At 46.6% G+C, this 22,266-nt stretch overlaps 1 protein-coding gene across 4 annotated transcripts in view; it reads right to left on the reverse strand.

The window, feature by feature from the left end:
• Positions 1–185: 185 nt before the first annotated feature.
• Positions 186–22,266, reverse strand: part of LPCAT3 (lysophosphatidylcholine acyltransferase 3) — a 46,519-nt gene continuing 24,438 nt past the window's right edge. The window contains exons 2-13 of one of the 4 annotated variants that reach the window (XM_003944876.4): positions 8,321–8,428; positions 7,552–7,658; positions 6,365–6,458; positions 6,160–6,197; positions 5,532–5,710; positions 3,422–3,530; positions 2,581–2,667; positions 2,319–2,485; positions 1,594–1,741; positions 1,363–1,521; positions 1,132–1,260; positions 186–902 (exon numbers count right to left, since the gene is read on the reverse strand). In XM_003944876.4, the coding sequence (XP_003944925.1) occupies positions 1,144–1,260; positions 1,363–1,521; positions 1,594–1,741; positions 2,319–2,485; positions 2,581–2,667; positions 3,422–3,530; positions 5,532–5,710; positions 6,160–6,197; positions 6,365–6,458; positions 7,552–7,658; positions 8,321–8,428 (1,313 nt within the window). In that variant the 3' untranslated portion in view covers positions 186–902; positions 1,132–1,143. Of the gene's footprint in view, positions 903–1,131; positions 1,742–2,318; positions 2,486–2,580; positions 2,668–3,421; positions 3,531–5,531; positions 5,711–6,159; positions 6,198–6,364; positions 6,459–7,551; positions 7,659–8,320; positions 8,429–22,266 lie in introns of all 4 variants that reach the window. The other 3 variants (XM_074403448.1, XM_010332886.3, XM_074403447.1) reach the window with 3 other exon arrangements.

Raw genomic sequence — 22,266 nt, forward strand, 5'->3', positions numbered from 1 at the left:
TATCTAACGGTGTAAAACTGTTTGTTCCCCTGGGACTTCAGGGACAGACATGAGGTTACACAGTTAGTTTGGTTCCATGCTTTGAAGGCAGGCTTTAGCTCCTAGATTGCTGTGTTCTGAAGGAGAGAACCCTGATTATCAGCCATGGCAGGGATGGAGAACTGTGAAAGAGCAGTCAGGAATGCTGGTGGTGAAAAACTGAACAAACAGAAGTGATTTTATCTAATACAGTTTCAAGGTAGAAAAAGTGGAGCAGGCAGGGCCTTGCACCCCTCTCCACCCCCCCATGGGGGGGGTGGCGGTAGCGGCACATATACAATCATAGTAAATTGGCAGAAGAAAAACACAACAGATTCCTGGCTAGAGGGGGAGAGATAAGGCAACCGTGCATGGGGGAGCCAGAGGGGAGATGTAGGTCCCTCCGCTCCTCCCACAAGAGTTTCCCCTTTGGGCCAGGCGCCGTGGCTCACGCCTATAATCCCAGCACTTTGGGAGGCTGAGGTGGGCAGATCACTTGAGGTCAGGAGTTCAAGAGCAGCCTGGCCAACATGGTGAAACCCCATTTCTACTGAAAATACGAAAAGTAGCTGGGCATGGTGGCGCGTGCCTGTATTCCCAGCTACTCGGGAGGCTGAGGCAGGAAAATCGCTTGAACCCGGGAGGTGGAGGTTGCAGTGAGCTGAGATCATGCCACTGCACTCCAGCCTGGGCGAAAGAGCGAGACGCCGTCTCCAAAAAAAGTTTCCCCTTTGGCCCCAAATGAAGACTTGGCTGGCAGCAGAGGCACAGCTGGAAGCATCAGATCTTCCGCCTCCCTGGCTTTTCCGTTCTCTGTGCTCTGGGGCGAAGGAGTGCTGTGAAAGGGAGACAAGTAGTTTCTGCACCAGTCCCGCATAGGCCACCTGCAAGAAGAGATGTGATTGGAAGGCTGGTCAGTTACTCCCCTAGTCCCTGGTCTGCAGCCTTTCCAGATGTTTCCTAGCATGCTTCAGTAAATCACAGTAGTCAGTGTCCCTACTGTGTCCCTTAGTAGCCAGGCTCATCCTTGTAGTGCACCCAAATGCCTAATACTACTTTTTTCCAGTCTGTTCTATTCTGTAACCTGGTAGTAGCTTAGCTGTGTTTACTTACCAGGGAAATGGATTATTCCATCTTCTTTAACTTCTCTTTCCTTGGCACCATTGCTTTGTGAACATAAGGCAATATGAATAGTAGGCTTAAGAAGAAGATGTGACCAAGGAAATAGACGGATTTATACACCTGTGGAGAGAGAGGCCACTGAAGTAGACCGGCCTGGAGCATCCCTCGCTGCCCAAGGCTGCAGTCAGACCCTCCCAACCTCGCAGGTAGGCCTTCACTTGCCTTAAGCCATTTGTCCCACGTGAAGAGGCAGAAGGCAGTCATGGAGTAACCCATAAAAAGCCAGTGGATGGTCTGTTGCACCAAATAGTAGAAGGGCTGGAGGACAGTAATGGCGGCCAGGTTGCTCAGGGTGGGGCTCTCTTGAATGAGCCTGGCAGCCTGGGGAAGGAAGAGAAGCTCATCAGCGTCTTGTCCCTCATATTCCCCTTCACCCCCACCCTGGAGGCCTACCTGTCTTTCCACAATAACAATGAGGAATTCCATCTGGAAGCAGACCAGGTATCCTGAGTGCAGGCCATGCCAGAGGGCCAGGAATAGCAACGAGAGACCCTGAGAGAGTTCTTTCTTTCCAAGGAACTTGAGTCGTTTGAAGAAGTAGCTGGAGAAAAGGGCGGGTGGGGTGACCCTCAAACTGACTGGTTCTTGCATCCTGCCACCTGCCTCTGGGTCCTCACACCCTGAGGATCGGAGTGGAGTGCTGGTGGGCTCCCACGTGTAGCCCCCCCAGGGGTATGGAGGCAGTGCTGATTAATTTTAGACATGAAAGGCAGACTCAAGGCGAAGCTGGAAGCAGGAGCCACTTGGTTCAGCAGCAGACTGAGTGCTGATACTCAGCTCAGTGGTGAACCAGACTCCCCTCAAGCTGCCCACACTCTAGTGGTGGGGACAAACAAGTAGAGCTGTTTATAAACAGGGCAGTGGAGGATGCAAGTCCAGCGGCAGAGCTGGAGTAACACTCAGGGCACAAGGCACTTTTATATCTTGCCTTTTTTTCAAATAAGACAGGAACAGTTTGGAGGAGGGGAGTAGGGGTGGGGGTTAAAGTCAGTGTGAGTGATGGGGTTCTGCCCAGGTGGGAAAGATGCATAGGGGTGACATGGTACCCCTCTGCCCTTCAATCTGGGAAGACAGTGGAAGGAAGGAACCAGGGTCCAGGCTCCCCTCCAGCAGCTCACCGGGACACCCAGGCGTTGGTGTTGATGTTGAATGAGGCAATGGTGCCAGTGAAGCGGGGGTTTGTTTCAAAGAGCCACACCTTCATGTTGGCACAGGCATCCCACTTTGCCTTGCCCTTTTCTTCAAAGCCATTGAAGCCCAGCCCCGTCAAAATGCATACTCCTTCCTGAGAGGGAATAGGTCAGTTAGGGCTCCTGCCACTCCCCACCCCGGCCCCCACAGCTTGTCTAAATAGGACCCTGTTTCAACTTTTCTACTTACTGTGACCAGCCAACAGGTGACGTATTTGTACAGCACAAACTTGCCCCAGATCAGCATGTACATGCAGCGGAACCAGAAGGGATGGTTCTTGGGAGAAGAAAGCACAGCGCATTAGGGATACCGCAGGACAAGGCCGTTTGTCTTAGCACTTCCTTTTCACACTTGTGGCTGGCTACTTCATATCTGCCTAAGTCCTGCTGCCAGATGCCCCCGTCTGGCCTGATGGCCTTCACAACAGGCAGAGATGAGTAAGCGGAGGGCCTGGAGAATATCCATTCGCCTTTCCCTTGGAGAGTCCCAAGGGCAGCACTGTTTAACTGCTCTAGTGTTTGCCTTTGTTGGCAATGTTTTTGGAATGAGCATTTGGAATGTTAAGTACGGAGGGGCCCACACTGGATTTTAATTTAAAGAGAGAAGCCTGCCCAGAATGATCTCTTTCAAGCCTTTCCAGCACTTCCCCTCTTCCCTTGGTTTCTCTGAATTCCCTAGAAACGCCCAAATTTATCAGTCAAGAAAAGAAAATAGGCTGGAGAATCAGAAGCTGCTGTGCTCTCAGGGGTCACGTGGATGTGATAAGGCAAGCTAGGAGCGGCTCCTAGAGAAGGCAAGGGGTGCTAAATGTGCGCCTGGCACCGCCCTGTGCCTGCGAAGGTTCGTTCAGTGCTGGCTGATGAATGTGTTCCGGCCCGGCTGGCATTGACACCAACTCACCGATCTAGAGCAAAACCAATATGCATTTGTAGACGATATTTCCTACTTCTCTGCTATCTATAGGGATCCTTGCCTGTCCATTTTCTAGCTCTGGTGCAGTCATGCTGCTGCTACTTTAGGAGACACTCACGTCATAGTCTTCGGTGAGGAGATAGTCTTCTGTTATGTGGGGGCTGAGCAGAGTGTAACCCACCAAGTAGACAAGGCCCAGACTCAGGCGCTTGAGAGCGGGAATGGTGCTGGAAAGGAAGGAGTAGAGGTCCTGGTCACAGAGAGCAGAGGCTATTCCCTTCACCCTCTGACCTTTAGTTATGGAGAGGAGTGTTTGGGGGTGCGGTTGTCCACCAGGAATGGGATGAGAAGCTCTGCTGCCCAAAGTGTTTCCTGTTTCAGGGAAAGATCTCTATGGCTGGCTATAAGGAATGGGGACTGCAAACCTCTTAAGAGTTGGCCGGGCGTAGTGACTCATGCCTATAATCCCAGCACTTTGGGAGGCTGAGGTGGGTGGATCACAAGGTCAAGAGATCGAGATCATCCTGGTCAAATGGTGAAACCCCGTCTCTACTAAACATACAAAGTATTAGCCGAGCGTGGTGGCACATGCCTGTAGTCCCAGCTACTCAGGAGGCTGAGGCAGGAGAATTGCTTGAACCCAGGAGGCAAAGGTTGCGGTGAGCCAAGATTGTGCCATTGCACTCCAGGGTGGGTAACAAGAGTGAAACTCCGTCTCAAAAAAAAAAAAAGAGTTGTGGGCAGGCCAGGGCAGCAGGCAGTGGACCAATTTGGTGTTTCCCCTTCAGGATGCTACTGATCTCAAGATCTCACCAGGTTTCACAATCTCCACTGGGACTAAAACCCAGTGGATGTAAGATAATAAAAGTAACCACTTTGAATCTGCGCCTTCATTTCTTGGTTGAATTGATGCTGAAACACAGGATGGACAAGTTCTCAGTGAAGGAATTTTGGCAATTAAACAATTTTTTTTTTTTACCTTTTTTCCTTTTTTATTTTCTAGAGACAGGGTCTTGCTCTGCCACTCAGGCTGCAGTACAGAGGCACAGTCATTGCCCACTGCAGCCTTGAACTCCTGGGCTCATGCAATCTTCCGGTCTCACCTTCCTGAGTAGCTAGGACTATAGGCATGTACCATCTTGCCTGTATAATTTTTTTAATTTTGATTTTTTGTAGAGATGGGGGTATCACTATGTTGCCCAGGCTGGGCTTGAACTCCTGGCCTCAAGTGATCCTCCTGCCTTGGCATCCCAGAATGTTGGGATTACAGGTATGAGCCACTGTACCCTCCTACATTTCCTACTGATAAATAAATATTTTTGAGATAGGATTTTGCTATGTATCCCAGAAGGAAGTGCAGTGGTGTGATCAAAGCTCACTGCAGCCTTGACCCACCTTGCCTGAGCTCAAGCAATCCTCCCACTTCAGCCTCCTAAGTAGCTGGGACTACAGATGCATGCCACTATGCCTGCTAATTTTTTTTTTTTTTTTTGAGACAGAGTTTCACTCTGGTTACCCAGGCTGGAGTGCAATGGCGCGATCTCGGCTCACCGCAACCTCCGCCTCCTGGGTTCAGGCAATTCTGCCTCAGCCTCCTGAGTAGCTGGGATTACAGGCACGCGCCACCATGCCCCGCTACTTTTTTGTACTTTTAGTAGAGACAGGGTTTCACCATGTTGACCAGGATGCTCTCGATCTCTTGACCTCGTGATCCACCGGCCTCGGCCTCCCAAAGTGCTGGGATTACAGGCGTGAGCCACCACACCCGGCCAATTTTGTAGTTTTTGTAGAGACAGGGTCTCTCCATGTTGCCCAAGCTGGTCTAGAACTCCTGGCTCAAGCGATCCTCCTACCTTAACCTCCCAAAGTGCTGGGATTATAGAGGTGAGACCACTGTGCCTAGCCTCTATCTCTATCTCTATCTCGCTTACATATATTTCATATATATATGAAAATGGGCTTTAAAGGCAGAAATGTGACTGGTTCAGGCAAACCCCTGTGGCATAAACATGGATTTTTATGTTTCTAACAGTATCAGAATAGATAGCTGGAAGAACCCTAAGCTAAAAAGGACCCACTCCTGGCACAGAGCACCTGTTACAACAGTCCAGGCCTGTGTGACACAGGTCTCTATGCCAGGGCCAGGCTGGAGAATGCAGCTTTCAGAAGAGTCCCTTCAGAGTGAGTGAGATACCTACATGGACATCTGGGCCAAGAGGGGCAATTACCTGTTTGGTATCCTTCCTGGTACGTCAGTCAGCTGTCCCTGCACCAGCTTCATGTAGTGGTTCATTGAGAACTGGGGCCCTACCAAGAAGGCTCCATAGAAGTAGGAGAAACCAGCAACTTCCAGCAGGGAAGGGACACCCCGTATGGCATATTTCTGTTGCTCAGAGGACAAGGAATTCTATGCCAAGAAGAGAATGCATGGTTCAGGATAGCCTTGAATCTCCCCCCAAGAGCCAGTTTGAGTGTTCCCCACCCTGGTGCCCCACTGACTGGGGTTCTTCAAATAGCCTTCTCTTTGGGGGATGACAAAGAGTTGCTTCTTGTGGAAATGGGTGTGTGTGTGTGTGTGTGTGTGTGTGTGTGTGTGTGTGTGTAACAATAACAGCTGGTTGTTGCTGCTTTAGCAAATGCCTTGCTGGCACTGATCTCTGGACTTTGTGCAAGAGCTGGGTCCTGGGCAGATTAGACTTGTTGATCCTTGCTCAGTGCTATCCGAAAGGGAGATCGCACAGGCTGGGGAATGAGGGAGAGGCTCTGCTCTGGAATTTGGGTTCAGTCTTTTGTTAACAGCCTTTTTCTTCCCTTTCATTAAGTCTTGAACCTCTCTGTGGATGAATGGGTACTTACCTGGTCTTTCCCTCCGTCAAAGTAGTCAACAGCCAAACCTGAGCAGAGAGAGAACGGGTGGGTAGGGTGGTGGGAGAGGGCACTGAGGGCGTGGCCTGTGGACTGAGTGCAGCCCCAAGTGTACGGCGGGGGGTGCCGAGGAAGTTTTTGGCGAGACTGGGGAGGGACCTACACGTGAGGAAGGCAGGCAGTGACCATCACTCACCGATCAGCTTCAAAGTGAGAACACAGTGTGGCATTGTCCACTTGATGTCGTAGTTGTCAGTGGCTGTGTAATAATATCCAGCCAGAAGGTAGACCTAGGAGAGGTGGAAGTTTTTATTCTACCATCACTACTGTTTCTTTTCCCTGCTCTGAAATTCAATGTTCTCTTTCCTTTTTCCTTTCTCCTCATCCCATCACTAAAAGCCTTAATAAATTCCTACAGATGAGGTGCTGAGAACGTATAATGGGAAGAGAGTTGCTCAAGGCTTCTCAGCAAAATGAGGACTAAACTGAGAAGAGAATTTGGATGCTGGGACCACAGGTACATGCCACCTCACCCGGCCAATTTTTATTTTTTTGTTTGTTTCACCATGTTGCCCAGGCTGGAGGGCTAATTTTTTTTTTTTTTTTTTTTTTTTTTTTTGTAGAGATGGGGTTTCACAGGTTGCCCAGTCTAGTCTCAAACTCCTGGGCTCAAGCAATCTGCCTGCCTTATCCTCCCAAGGTGCTGGGGTTACAGGTGTGAGCCACTGTGCACGGCCTATGCTTAGCTTCTTTAACTCATTCTGTTGCTTTTCTGTCTTGCTTTGAAGTGACTCTCCTCCTGGATAGCGGGCTAAATCAAAGACCTAATGACACAGTATGCAAAGGCTTAGGTGGTAGCCCTTCCTTGAGGCAGGCAAACAGTTACCATTACAATCTGTGGATGGAACACTTGGGGCTGATGATAAACCACCTACCCGAAGTCATACTGCTAGGTGCTGGGGGAGGGGTTAGAAATTAGGTCTGCTAATTTCTTTCTTTTTTTTATTTGAGACGGAGTCTCGCTCTCTTGCCCAGGCTAGAGTGCAGTGGTGCCATGTCGGCTTATGGCAGCCTCCGCCTCCTGGGTTCAAGCGATTCTCCTGCCTCAGCCTCCCAAGTAGCTGGGATTATAGGCACGGGCCACCACGCCCAGCTAATTTTTGTATTTTTAGTAGAGACGGGGTTTCACCATGTTGGTCAGGCTGGTCTCGAACTCCTGACCTCATGATCCTCCCAAAGGCATCCCAAAGTTCTCACATTACAGGCGTGAGCCACTGCGCCTGGCCTTAGGTCTGCTAATTTCTACACCATAGTTCCCTGCCTACGCCTGTCCCCTGAACTGCTGTTAGCTGTAGCCTGAACTGCTAAGGGAAAGAAGTTTACCATCTGGAAGCAAAAGGTAGTGAGGACGGCAGTGATGGTGCGGCCCATTAGTCGAAGGATGAGGAACTGAAGCACAATACATAGCAGGGAATGGTAGAGCTGGTTTCCTGGATGCAAGAAGAGAGAATTTAGCCTGGTTTTTACACTCTCACCGGTCCTGAGACTTCCAATCACAGCATAGTATATAAAGGAAAAACATTGGCATCAGGATCTTATTTTCAGAATAACATCATGTTTTGGAGGAGAAGATGGAAATTAATTGGATAAATATAAGAGATTATTCGGGTGCTATTGTATTTCTTTTCTTTCCTTCTTTCTTTTTTTTTTTTAGAGACGAGACTTGCTCTGTCATCCAGGCTTGAGTGCAGTAGCTCAATCATAGCTCACTACAGCCTTGAAATTCCGGGCAAGTACCACCACACCCAGCTTGTTACTGTGTTTTTGAATGTCTGAAGTGAAGAATGAATCTAAGTGGGGATTGCTTGGATTGGTCATTCAGTTACATCCATATCAGAGAGAAACTGAGGATTCTTTGTTGATGGGGTCTGGCAAGGGTAACCACCCTCAAAATGTTTTTATCTGACAGAAGAATGTACATGAAAGGGAAAAAGGAAAAGTTAAGCTGTGTTTCTGTCCATACAACCCTCTTTGCAAGCAGGAACATTATAACTTTCCTACCCATCAGATTCTCTCAAGAAAATTTTGTTCAAGTCTGTTCCTTCCCAGGTTCCCTCTAATTGCAGTGTCACTGCTAACTTAGTTTACTCACCAAAGTTAAAATAAGCAATTGAGAGGCCTGTAAAGGTATGGAAGAGGTGGATGAGGTAGCTCTCCTTGTAGAAAAGGTAATGTCGATAAAACAAAGCAAAGGGGTAACCTAGGTGGGGAGAAAGATAAGAAGAGGGTTATTTGTGCCTGATGCTGTCCCAGTTTGGTTTGGAAGTTTATCTGGCATGAAACGGGCCCAGAGAGAGAAAACGCACACACACACACACACACACACACACACACACACACACACTCTCTCTCTCTCTCTCTCTCTCTCTCTCTCTCTCTCTCTCTCTCTCTATGATGGCAACAGAGAAGACAATAACAGTATCCCCAAGAACCAAAAGTTTCTTTATAAATACAGATTTTGAACTGAAGATATTAATATTTGACTGAGGCAATATAAAGCTGGGTCCTAAGACTAGGTTTCATTTATAGCCTATGAACTATTGCCAGCAATTTTCTCTTACGTGAATTTAAAAAAAAGTGATACAAGGAAACCAGGCATGGTGGCTCCCACGTATAATCCCAGTACGCTGGGAGGCTGGGGCAAGAGGATTGCTTGAGTCGAGGAGTTTGACACCAGCCTGAGCAACATAGCGAGACCTCGTCATTTTTAAAAAACAAGATATGAAGATTTGAGGGTGCCCATCTATGCTCCAGAAACACTAATTTACATTTTGTGATCTATCTTGCTAGCACAGGATTATCAGATGAGGACAAATGTAAATTAGTAACAGGCTAAATCCTGGGATTGCTGACTGCATATATAGCAGTTATAAGATGTGTGGAGATACTCCTCACAGTCTGTAATCTGGGCATCAGCCAAGCTATAAAATCTGTTTAAGCATACTGGAAAAATGTCTTCTATAAAGCCATGATTCAGAGTATAGTCCAAAGGCCATGGTTACCATAGAGGATCTCCTGATGGGTCATGAACTGATTATACACGGCTGGGGTTGCTTACTGAATTAAAAACCGTCAATAGCTGGGCGTGGTGGTTCACGCCTGTAATCCCAGCACTTTGGGAGGCTGAGGCGGGTGGATCACAAGGTCGAGAGATCGAGACCATCCTGGTCAACATGGTGAAACCCCGTCTCTACTAAAAATGCAAAAATTAGCTGGGCATGGTGGTGCATGCCTGTAATCCCAGCTACTCAGGAGGCTGAGGCAGGAGAATTGCTTGAACCCAGGAGGCGGAGGTTGCGGTGAGCCGAGATCGCGCCATTGCACTCCAGCCTGGGTAACGAGCGAAACTCCATCCCAAAAAAAAAAAAAAAAAAAAAAAAAAAAAACCGTCAATAACATTTGGTATTCCTAAACTAAAATGAGCGTATTCCGTGGTTTTACTGCAGACTCACCTTCAGTGTTCTATCTAGAGGTCTGGCTGCCATGCCTGGCAACATTCCCACAGCGCTAGTGCATATGTGGAGGATGGGAGTCTCCCAACAGCTTTTTGGAAAGACATTCTGCCTATTCTTTCATTGATTATTCTCTTGAGTTGGTCATGGTTTATACTTTCTGCAATTCTTGCTTTTATTTTTGTTTATTTTGAGACAGGGTCTTGTTCTGTCACCCAGGCTGGAATGCAGTAGCATGCTCATAGCTCACTACAGCCTTGATCTCCTGGGCTCAAGCAATCTTTCCACCTCAGCCTCCTGAGTAGTTGGGACCACAAGTGGCTGCCACCATGCCTGGCTAATTATTTTGTAATTTTTGTGGACATGGGATCTCACTATGTTGCCCAGGCTTGTCCTGAACTCCTAGGGTCAAGCAATCCTCCTGCCTTGGCCTCCCAAAGTGTTGGGATTACAGGTGTGAGCCACTGTGCCTAATGAGTTGCTGTGATTCTTGCTTTCAAATTATGTAAGTGCAGTGTTTATCACTGGCAATATGGTTTACTGTGAGTTTGGTTAACTCAAAAATGCTTAGAATATTATCATACAGAAATAAATTGCTCAATTATTTGTTAAATAAGCAAATGCATATTATGTTATATCTTGGTTTATGTCCTTCTAGTAATTGTCCCCCCATACATCAAAAAAAACCAAAAAACCAAAAACAGAAACAATACACAAAAAACAAACAAACAAAAAAAAACCAACTGGCTGGGCGCCGTGGTTCACACCTGTAATCCTAGCACTTTGGGAGGCCAAGGCAGGCGGATCATGAGGTCAGGAGTTCAAGACCAGCCTGGTAAAACCCTGTCTCTACTAAAAATACAAAAAAACCAAAACCAAAACCAAAAAACTGTACTGGTTGGGTACGGTGGCTCACACCTGTAAACCCAGCACTTTGGGAGGCTTAGGCAGGTGGATCATTTGAGGTCAGGAGTTCAAGACCAGCCTGGCCAACATGGTAAACCTTGTCTCTACCAAAAATATAAAAAATTAGCCGAGTGTGGTTGCAGGCGCCTGTAATCCCAGCTACTCAGGAGGCTGAAGTAGGAAAATTGCTTGAATCCAGGAGGCTGAGGTTGCAGTGAGCTGAGATCATGCCTGGGCGACAGAGTGAGACTGTGACTCAAATCAACCAAACAAAAAAACTGTACTGATGTGTGTCCTACTTTCCCCACATGACAGTATATGTACCATTTGATCTTCTTGTGCCAGGATCAATTGGTGGATTTTTTTTTTTTTTTTTTTTTTGAGACGGAGTTTTGTTCTTTTTGCCCAGGCTGAAGTGCAATGGCACAGTCTCGGCTCATGGCAACCTCCGCCCCTGGGTTTTAAGGGATTTTCCTGCCTCAGCCTCCTGAGTAGCTAGGATTATAGGTGCCCACCACCATCCCTGGCTAATTTTTGTGTTTTTAGTAGAGATGGGGTTTCACCATGTCGGACAGGCTGGTCTCGAACTCCTGATCTCAGGTGGTCCACCTATCTTGGCCTCCCAAAGCGCTAGGATTACAGGTGTGAGCTGCCACGCCCGGGCAACTGGTGTTTTTTTAAATTACTGTTCCCATAATGGACTAGGCTCTTAATTAAATTTATAGCTTCATACAAGTACAGTTGAACCTTGACCAACGTGGTTTTGAACAGCATGGGTCCCCTTCCACTTCCTTCTGCCTCTGCCACGCTGAGATGGCAACCCTTTCCCTTTCTCCTCCTCCTCGCCTGCTCAACCTGAAGATGATGAGAAGGAAGACTTTCATGCTGATCTACTTCCACTGAATGAAGACTAAATATATTTTCTCTTCCTTATAATTTTAATAGCATTTTCTTTTCTCTAGTTTACTTTATGGTAAGAAATACAGTATATAATACATACAACATACAAAATATATGTTAATCAACTTGTTTATGCTATTGGTAAGTCTTCTATAAGTAGCTAAGTTTTTGGAGAGTCAAAAGTTACATGTGTGGGCCAGGTGTTGTGGCTCACACTTGTAATTCCTCAGTTTGGGAGGCTGAGGCAGGTAGGTCACCTGAGGGCAGGAGTTCAAGACAAGCCTGGCCAACATAGTGAAACCCCGTCTCTACTAAAAATATAAAAATTAGACAGGCATGGTGGCGGGTGCCTGTAATCCCAGCTACTTGGGAGGCTGAGGTAGGAGAATTGCTTGAACCCAGGAGGTGGAGGTTGCAGTGAGCTGAGATTATACACCATTGCTCTCCATCCTGGGCAGTGACAATGACTCTCAAAAAAAAAAAAAAAGTTATATGAGGATTTTTGACTGTACAAGGGGTGGGCTCCCCTAGGCCCTGCGCTGTTCAAGGGTCAACTGCAGTTTATTTTAGATATCTTGTGGATTACTGGCTCATGTATTCATTCACCAAGTGTTTAGTAAATGCTGGTATATGCCAAGCATTCTGTTTATGAAGCATGTAATTGGGGAGGAGGTGACATATGATGGTTCATTTTCTTTTCTTTTTTTTTTGAGACAGAGTCTCACTCCGTCACCAGGCGCCAGGCTGGAGTGCAGTGGCGTGACCTCAGCTCGCTGCAACCGCTGCAACCTCCGCCTCCTGGGTTCAGGCAATTCTCATACCTCAGCCTCCCGAGTAGCTGGGATTACAGGCACCCGCCACCACGCCTGGCTAATTTTTGTATTTTTAGTAGAGATGGGGTTTCACTATGTTGGCCAGGATGGTCTTGATCTCTTGACCTTGTGATCCGCCCGCCTCGGCCTCCCAAAGTGCTGGGATTACAGACGTGAGCCACCGCGCCTGGCCTGATGGTTCATTTTCTAGCTGGCTGAGATCATGGGATATAGCATCGTTAGCTCAAGGGAGGGGGAGACATCTATGACCCTTTCAGGCAGATGAATGAGCAGATAAATAGAATCAAGTCTTGTACATTTCACATGGGGAAAAATTTGGCAGAGACAGAATACCAGGTTAGCAGCAAATATTGCTAAGAACCAGAGCCAGGAACTAGAAAGTATGTAGACTAAAAGCCAGTGCCTTCGATCTTTTGCTTTTTTTTTTTTTTTTAGTAACAGGGTATAAATGAATAAAAATATAATATAAGAGCTGGGCGCGGTGGCTCAAGCCTGTAATCCCAGCACTTTGGGAGGCCGAGGCGGGTGGATCACGAGGTCAAGAGATCGAGACCATCCAGGTCAACATGGTGAAACCCTGTCTCTACTAAAATACAAAAAATTAGCTGGGCATGGTGGCGCGTGCCTGTAATCCCAGCTACTCAGGAGGCTGAGGCAGGAGAATTGCCTGAACCCAGGAGGCGGAGGTTGCGGTGAGCCGAGATCGCGCCATTGCACTCCAGCCTGGGTAACAAGAGCGAAACTCCGTCTCAAAAAAAAAAAAAAAAAAAAAAATAATAATAATATAAGACAGAGTAGATCCTAATTACCTAGAGCACTCATAAATAAGTCCTAGATAGCTAAGTTTGCCTCTTTAAGCATGAAACCCCTTAACTATTTGGAATGTTTGAAATTAAAAAACACCACACATATTACTCTGCCTCCTTATGTTGAATCTAATCAATCATTTTCTAGATGTCTGGATGATAGCTATTCTAGAGTAAAGTCATCATGGCTTTATGACCTTCTGAGGTATGTGAAATTGTCTGCCTGACTCTATAAAGGCCTATACTATCCTGAGTTCTTGTGTCCATTTCTTCTAGCCTGCCTGTCCCTTTCCTAGCTACTCTGGGGTAAACGGTCACCTCTTCAGCTTCCGGAGTACCTGCCAATAGTTCTCTCCCTATTCCTAATTCACTGCAGGCCTTAGAACCCATAACCTTATTTTGAAGCTGTAAAAAAAAGATTTAAGACAAAAGCAAGGGGCTTGGGTGCTTTCCTTATGGACTTAGTGCATAGGCCTAGTCACATCTGTTCTGGCCACTTAGAGGCCTTGTGTGCTATTTCTTGTTTCCAGCTGCGTTTTGGGGGAGGGGAGGCTACTGAGTTCCAAACAGGTGAAGTATTGCACATTAGCAAACACATGATAAGAAGGTGGAGGAATTGGGAGAAAAATAAAAAGAATGCAGCAGGCTAGGTTACCAGGAACATTAAGACAGTTAACAGAGAACAGCAAAGCCTGGAAGGAAGCCTCTGTGAAGGAGGAACTGAGCTGGGGTGAGTTGCTGTGACAACCCAGGCTGATTTTGAGTATGTAAACACCAAACCTTGCTCTTGGCTGCCACTCAGCTCAGCGGGCTTTGGAGCCTGGCTGCCCAGCCACCCCTTCAGGGATGTGCAGTTTTTAGGGAGGGTGTGGCCACACAAGATGTTTCTGAGTCTGAATGCATTTTGTGCGAGCCAGTGCTTAGTATGGTGGCTACAGTTACCTGAAGAAACTATAAAAAAGGACAGAAGCCCCTCCTGTTCACCCTCCCACTCATCAGAGCCGGCTTCTGTGGATCTGAGTGGGAAGGAGCTCCACTTTTAACAGCATGACACACGGTTCTGACGGCCCCACTAACATCTGAATGTAGGCCGCCGTACCCAGTCCTGAGGATAAAATTCTGAGCTTGGAGATTGAGGGTTGATGCCTTCCCTTTGTCAGCACCAGACCAGTCTGTGAGAACCCAGAGGTTTGTAAGAACGTGTGTGGCAGCACTTTACTGCTCCTTCTTTCTGACTGTTTAAAGCAGGGCCTTCAGAAACTTACTAGCAGATGAAGGATGAAGACCTTCGATACACTCCAAACCTGAGGCTCTCCTACTAGAATGGGAGCTCTACAAGCCCTAATGCTGGGGGGATTTAAAATGCTGTGGTATTTCAAGCAGCTGCGGGGATACACTTCATCTGGCCCTCTTCAGGGGTTGTAATCAAGCACCTGGAGTGGACAGAACTGTATTCTTCAGTCTCCAGACTTCACTCAGTTCCAAGTGCTGTCTGTGTCAGGGACCAGATCTATCACAACCTGCATTGCTAGCAGGAACGTTTTCTTATTTCCTGTACAATAGTTGTGAGGTTTCATCTGAAGAAAGAGAAATGTGTCGTTTCCAATAAGTCTGGTAAATCTGGCTAAGAGTGGTGGCTCACGCCGGTAATCCCAGCGCTTTGGGAGGCTGAGGCAGGAGAATCACTTGAACCCAGGAGTGTGAGACCAGCCTGGGTAACACAGCAAGACTATGTCTCTACAAAAAAATAAATAAATAAATAACTAGGTGGGGTGGCATGTGCCTGTAGTCCCAGCTACTTGAGAGGCTGAGGCAGGAGGATCACCTGACCCTGGGAGACAGAAGCTACAATGAGCTATGATAGCACTACTGCACTCCAGCCTGGGCAGCAAAGTGAGACCTTGTCTCAAAAAAAAGCTGGGCGCGGTGGCTCAAGCCTGTAATCCTAGCACTTTTGGAGGCTGAGGCGGGTGGATCACGAGGTCAAGAGATCGAGACCATCCTGGTCAACATGGTGAAACTCCGTCTCTACTAAAAATACAAAAAATTAGCTGGGCATGGTGGCGCGTGCCTGTAATCCCAGCTACTCAGGAGGCTGAGGCAGGAGAATTGCCTGAACCCAGGAGGCGGAGGATGCGGTGAGCCGAGATCGTGCCATTGCACTCCAGCCTGGGTAACAAGAGCAAAACTCCGTCTCACAAAAAAAAAAAAAAAAAAAAAAAAAAATTGAGCATCCCAAACAACTTTTGTTAATGTGGGTACTATATATCAATGTCTACTATGTTAGAAAATAAGACTAGCTGGCATGGTGGTGCATGCCTGTAGTCCCAGCTACACAGGAGGCTGAGGTGGGAGGATCACTTGAGCCCAGGAGTTCTGGGCTGTAGTGCGCTATGCCAATCAGGTGTCCGCACTAAGTTTGGCATCATATGGTGACCTCCTGGGAGCGGGGGGTTACCAGGTTGCCTAAGGAGGGGTGAACCGGCCCAGGTTGGAAATGGAGCAGGTCAAAACTCCCGTGCTGATCAGTAGTGGGATCACGCCTGTGAATAGCCACTGCATTCTAGCCTGGGCAACATAGTGAGATCCTGTCTCTTAAAAAAAAAAAAAGAAAAAAAAGAAAGAAAATAAGACTAAAGAGGCCGGGCGTGGTGGCTCAGGCCTGTAATCCCAGAACTTTGGGAGGCCAAGGTGGGTGGATCACCTGAGGTCAGGAGTTTGAGGCCAGCCTGGCCAACATGGTGAAACCCTGTCTTTACTAAAAATACAAAAATCAGCCGGATATGGTGGCAGGCGCCTGTGATTCCAGCTACTTGGGAGGTTGATGCATGAGAATCTCTTGAACCCAGGAGGCAGGGGTTGCAGTGAGCCAAGATCATGCCACTGCATGCCAGCCTGGGCAACAGAGAAAGACTCTGTATCACACACACACAAAAAGAAAATAAAACTAAAAAGTAAATTAAAATATATGATGAATTGAGTAAAAATATTAATAGTAAAACTACTATACATTACTATAACTTACTTTAAACGAAAACCACTATATTTTCCAAAACAATCGAAGAAAGCCATCTAATGAGAAGAATGGCATTGTTTTACATTTTCATAAATTGATGGCCTCTGTCTGACTTAATAGTAGATGGCTGGATTCTCAAATCTGTGTCTGCATTTAATCTGTTGTAACATGTTAGTTTGGTTAAAATATACAAAGAAAATCCGACTTTATGCAGATACTTAGAGAAAATATCAGCATTTTCACATAATTTTGGACATTCTTTTTAGTACCACACCAAAACTCAACAAGTTTCTTAACAGTTAGAAACTTTTGTTATAATAAAATCCATTGGTCTCTCTTGGGCTTTGAATGGATATTTTACCATGCATGACTTTGCAATATCACACGTGGGTCATTTGGAAAATACTGGTTCACTGTTGTTAGGCACATCTTCCAAATAACATATTTCATTAGAATACATATCAAAAAATCGTATTCCTTAAATTTCACCATTGATTTTAGCAGAAGTCTTTATATATTGGGAAATGGTCAAGCTCATAGAGTGGATACAAGTTTTCCAAAAAAAATTTTTTTTTTTTGAGACGGAGTTTCACTCTTGTTACCCAGGCTGGAGTGCAATGGCGCGATCTCGGCTCCCCGCAACCTCCGCCTCCTGGATTCAGGCAGTTCTCCTGCCTCAGCCTCCTGAGTAGCTGGGATTACAGGCACGCGCCACCATGCCCAGCTAATTTTTTGTATTTTTAGTAGAGACGGGGTTTCACCATGTTGACCAGGATGGTCTCGATCTCTTGACCTCGTGATCCACCCTCCTCGGCCTCCCAAAGTGCTGGGATTACCGGCTTGAGGCACCGTGCCTGGCCTAAGTTTTCCAAAATTCTAATTTTCACTTGAAAGTATGTTATCACTGGCTACAAATATTGTCACTTGTTTACCTTGAAGTGACAGCCTCACTTCATCCATTATCAAGAGACTGTCTGCCAGATGCCTACGTTCTAAATAACCATAGTTTGTCCATTATTCTTTCAAGTAAAAATGGTGGCTGGTAGGAAAAGGAAGCTGCTAAACCAACATGCAACTCAATAATCGCCCAGTGCTTTTCCTCGTGACAACCATTGTACTCTACCAGTGTGCAGCAGAAGTGGCTTGTGCATAATTCCCATTTCTTCAAACAAGGTTAAAAGATATACTTAGGACCAGGAATGGTGGCTCACGCCTCCTAGTACTTTGAGAGGCTGAGACGGGGGGGATCACTTGAGGTCAAGAGTTCCAGACCAGCCTGGCCAACATGGTGAAAACCTGTCTCTACTAAAAATACAAAAATTAACCAGGTGTGGTGGTTTACACCAGTTTAAAAAAAAAGATTTACTCAGTGACTGACATTTGATAAAATTAACATTATTTATCTTAGGCAACAGGATAAACCCCCATCTCTAAAAACAAAACAAAACAAAACAAAACAAAACCAACCACCAAAAATTAGCTAGGTGTACTAGTGCACGCCTGTAGCCTCAGCTACTGGGGAGGCTGAGGTAGGATCACCTGAGCCCAGGAAGTCGAGGCGGCAGTGAGCTGTGATGGCCCCACTGCACTCCAGCCTGGGCGAGGCCCTGACTCAAAAAAATTACCACTTCATCAAGGATTCTTTTGTTTTTTGAGACGGAGTTTCGCTCGTTACCCAGGCTGGAGTGCAATGGCACGATCTCGGCTCACCTCAACCTCCGCCTCCTGGGTTCAGGCAATTCTCCTGCCACAGCCTCCTGAGTAGCTGGGATTACAGGCACGCGCCACCATGCCCAGCTGATTTTTTGTATTTTTAGTAGAGACAAGGTTTCACCATGTTGACCAGGATGCTCTCGATCTCTTGACCTCGTGATCCACCCGCCTCGGCCTCCCAAAGTGCTGGGATTACAGGCTTGAGCCACTGTGCCCGGCCTCATCAAGGATTCTTAAGTGAAACTGGCTTTTTTTCTTTCTTTCTTTTGAGATGCAGTCTCATTCTTATCACCCAGGCTGGAGTACAATGGCACAATCTCGGCTCGCTGCAACCTCCACCTCCTGGGATCAAGCAATTCTCCTGCCTCAGCCTCCTGAGTAGCTGGTATTACAGGCACACGCCACCATGCCCAGCTAATTTTTGTATTTTTAGTAGAGACGGGGTTTCACCATGTTGACCAGGATGGTCTCGATCTCTTGACCTCGTGATCCACCCGCCTCGGCCTCCCAAAGTGCTGGGATTACAGGCTTGAGCCACTGTGCCCGGCCTCATCAAGGATTCTTAAGTGAAACTGGCTTTTTTTCTTTCTTTCTTTTGAGATGCAGTCTCATTCTTATCACCCAGGCTGAAGTACAATGGCACAATCTCGGCTCGCTGCAACCTCCACCTCCTGGGTTCAAGCAATTCTCCTGTCTCAGCCTCCTGAGTAGCTGGGATTACAGGCACACGCCACCATGCCCAGCTAATTTTTGTATTTTTAGTAGAGACGGGGTTTCACCATGTTGACCAGGATGGTCTCGATCTCTTGACCTCGTGATCTACCCGCCTCGGCCTCCCAAAGTGCTGGGATTACAGGCTTGAGCCACCGTGCCCGGCCTTTTTTTTTTTTTTAAAGATGGGGTTTCACCATGTTGGTCAGGCTGGTCTTGAACTCCTGACCTCAGGTGATCCACCCGCTTTGGCCTCCAAAGTGCTTGGATTACAGGTGTGAGCCATCACGCCCGGCCTGCTTCACTGGTTTTGAATACAGTTATCTCTTGGTGTCCATGAAGGATTGGTTCCAGTACTCCCAGCAGATACCACAGATGCTAAGTCCCTTATATGATATGGTGTAGTACTGCATGTAATCTCTGCACATCTTTACATATACTTTAAATCATCTATGGATTATTCATAATACCTAATATAGTGTAAATGCTATGCAAATAGCTGCTATATGGCCTATTATTTTTTATTATTGTATTATTATTTGGTTTAGAATCCATGGATGTGGAACCCACAAATATGGAGGGCTGACTATATACAGTTGGCTAGATTTTTTTCTACAATTCACCAAAAAATTCACCCTTTAAAGTGGAAAGTGTAATTTTTTTAGTATATTCAAAAGGTTGTGCAACCATCCCCACTATCTATCTAATTTCAGAATATTCTCATCACCTCAAGTAGAACCCCATACACATTAGCAATCATTTCCCATTCTCTCTTAACTCCCAGAGCTTGGCAATCATTAATCTGTCTGTATAGATTTACCTATTTTAGGTGTTTCATATAAATAGAGTCATGCAAAATGTAGACTTTTGTGTCTGGCTTATTTCACTTAGCATGTTTTCAGGTTGATCCATGTTGTAGCATGTATTGGTACTTCATTCCTTTTTATGGCTGAATCATATTCCTTTGTAGGGATACTCTGTATTTTCTTTTACCAGTTAAATATTTTTTTATGGACAGGTCTTAAGATGTTGTCTAGGCTGTTCTTGAATTCCTGAACTCAAGTGATCCATTCACCTCAGCCTCCTAAAGTGCTGGGATTACAGGCCTGAGCACCACACCCAGCCTGGATACTCTGCATATAATCTATCCATTCATCAGTTGACAAACAATTGGGTTGTTTTTGGACATTATGAAGAATGCTGCTACAAACATTTATGTAGTTTTGAAGACACAGGGTCTCACTATGTTGCCTAGGCTGGTCTTGAACTCCTGGCCTCAATCGATCCTCCTGCTTTTTCCTCCCAGAGTGCTGGAATTACAGGTATGAGCCCACGTAAAAGTTTTTGTGCAAACATATGTTTCCAATTCTCTTGGGTATATACCTAGGAATGGATCTCCTGGATCTTTTTTTCTTTCCCCTTTGAGACAGAGTCTCATTCTGTTGTTCAGGCTGAAGTGTGGTGGCACAATCTCGGCTCAGTGCAACCTCTGCTTCCAGAGTTCAAGTGATTCTCCTGCCTCAGTCTCCCAAGTAGCTGGTTTTACAGGTGTGTGCCAACATGCACAGGTAATTTTTATATTTTCAGTAAATATGGGGTTCTTCATGTTGGCCAGGCTGGTCTCAAACTCCTGACCTCAAGTGATCCACCTGCCTTGGTCTCCCAAAGTGCTAGGATTATAGGCATGAGCCATGGGTCTGTTGCCCATGCTGGAGGACAGTTGCGTGCTCACAGCTCACTGCAGCCTCAACTTTCTAGGTTCAGGCAGTTCTCCCACCTGAGCCTCCCTAGTGGCTGGGACTACAGATGTGGACAAGACTAGCTAATTTCTTTGTAGAGTGGAATTTTACCATGTTGCCCAGGCTAGTCTTGAACTCCTGAGCTCAAGCAATCTGCCTGCCTTGGCCTCCCAAAGTGTTGAGAGTATGGGCATCAGCCACTGCTTGGCCAACGTTCCCTCTTACTCTTTGTGTTTACTTTTGGCATGAGTTGGCTGACTACAATTTGAATAGACCCATCTTTCTGTCTCTTTCACCAAAGGCATTTTTTCTTGCTCTGACATATTGCTGACCTCCATGATCTAGTTTTGGCCCTCCACTATTCTTGCTACACAGCTTCTTTGGAAACTCCATCTACTCTCATGTAACTTAAGATGTTCCTTATGCCAAAGACAGATCACGTCTTTAGTTCTAACCTCTTTAAGTTTCAGTTCCACATTTCCCACTTCCTTGCTGGACAGTTTTAATTTGATATTTCATTACCATCTCCAACTCTGTATAACTAAAGCATAAATTTCTCCCTATAATCAGCCTTCTCTGGGCTTTGCTTTTTTTTTTTTTTTTTTTTTTTTTTTTAAACAGTGGTACCATTCATTCTCCAGGTCACACAACATTCAAAAATGTGTTTTCCTGGCCTGAAGTGGTAGTTCACATCTGTAATCCCAGAGCTTTGAGAGGCCAAGGTGGGCGGATCACGAGGTCAGGAGTTCGAGAGCAGCCTGACCAACATGGGGAAGCCCCTTCTCTAATAAAAGTACAAAATTAGCTGGGCATGGTGGAGCGTGCCTGTAATCCTAGCTACTTGGGAGGCTGAGGCAGGAGAATCGCTTGAACCCAGGAAGTGGAGCTTGCAGTGAGCCAAGATTGTGCCACGGCACTCTAGCCTGGGCGACAGAGCGAGACTGTCTCAAAGAAAAAATCTGTTCCATCCTGGCTAACATAGTGAGACCTTGTCTCTACTAAAAGTACAAAAATTAGCTGGGCATGGTGGTGTGTCCCTGTAATCCCAGCTACTCAGGAGGCTGAGGCAGGAGAATCACTTGAACCGGGGAGGTGGAGGTTGCAGCGACCTGAGATCATCACACCATTGCATGCCAGTCTGGTGACAGAGCAAGACTCCATCTCAAAAAAAAAAAAAAAAAAAAAGGAAAAAAGTGTTCTCCTTTATATTGGTTCTCTATATCTGGTCATCAAATCCTGTTGATTCCTCCTTTCGAGTCTCTATCACCATGACCACCACCACTCTTTTTTTCTGTGCCGATGTGCAGTGAAGCCCCTTATGGCTCTCACGCTTAAATCCTTGCAGTGGCCTCCTACCTGATCTTCACCTGTACCACGTCTTCCCAGCGGTCCTGTACTGAGGTCATCTTCCTTTAGCTCCTGCTCAGAAACCATCAACAGCTCCCAGGTGACTTCAATTCTACTTTCAAAATAAATCCAAAAACTGACCACTTCTCTTCGCCTCTACTGCTTCCCTGGTCTGAGTTGCCACCATCTCTGATTATTATTATTAATATATCATTATTACCCATGGGCGGTATCATTTTATATGCATAGTTGCCTCCTGACCCTTCTGGCCCTTTCTGCCTTTGCCTCCCTTCAGTCTAGCCTTAATGAAGCGTCTACGGGGTTCCCTTCAGCTTAAGTCAGCGCGTCACTCCTCTGCTCAAAGTTCTCTCAAGGCCTCCATTCTCACGCGGAGCAAAAGCCTGAGCGCAGCAGCAGCCACAGGTTCTGTCCCTCTGCCCGGGCCCCAAGGTCCTCTGACTCATCTCTCAATCTGGCCACCCCCATCCTGCTCTAGCCCCAAAGCTCTCCTTTCCTGGAATGTTCAGCAGGTCTGGTCTTGGTGCCTTCACCTGATGAGTTCCTCGCCTAGAAGGCTTTTTCCACAGATAAGCTCAAGTCCTTCCTACACCTCAG

The sequence above is a fragment of the Saimiri boliviensis genome, chromosome 7 (assembly GCF_048565385.1).
Source record: "Saimiri boliviensis isolate mSaiBol1 chromosome 7, mSaiBol1.pri, whole genome shotgun sequence".
NCBI lineage: Eukaryota > Metazoa > Chordata > Mammalia > Primates > Cebidae > Saimiri > Saimiri boliviensis.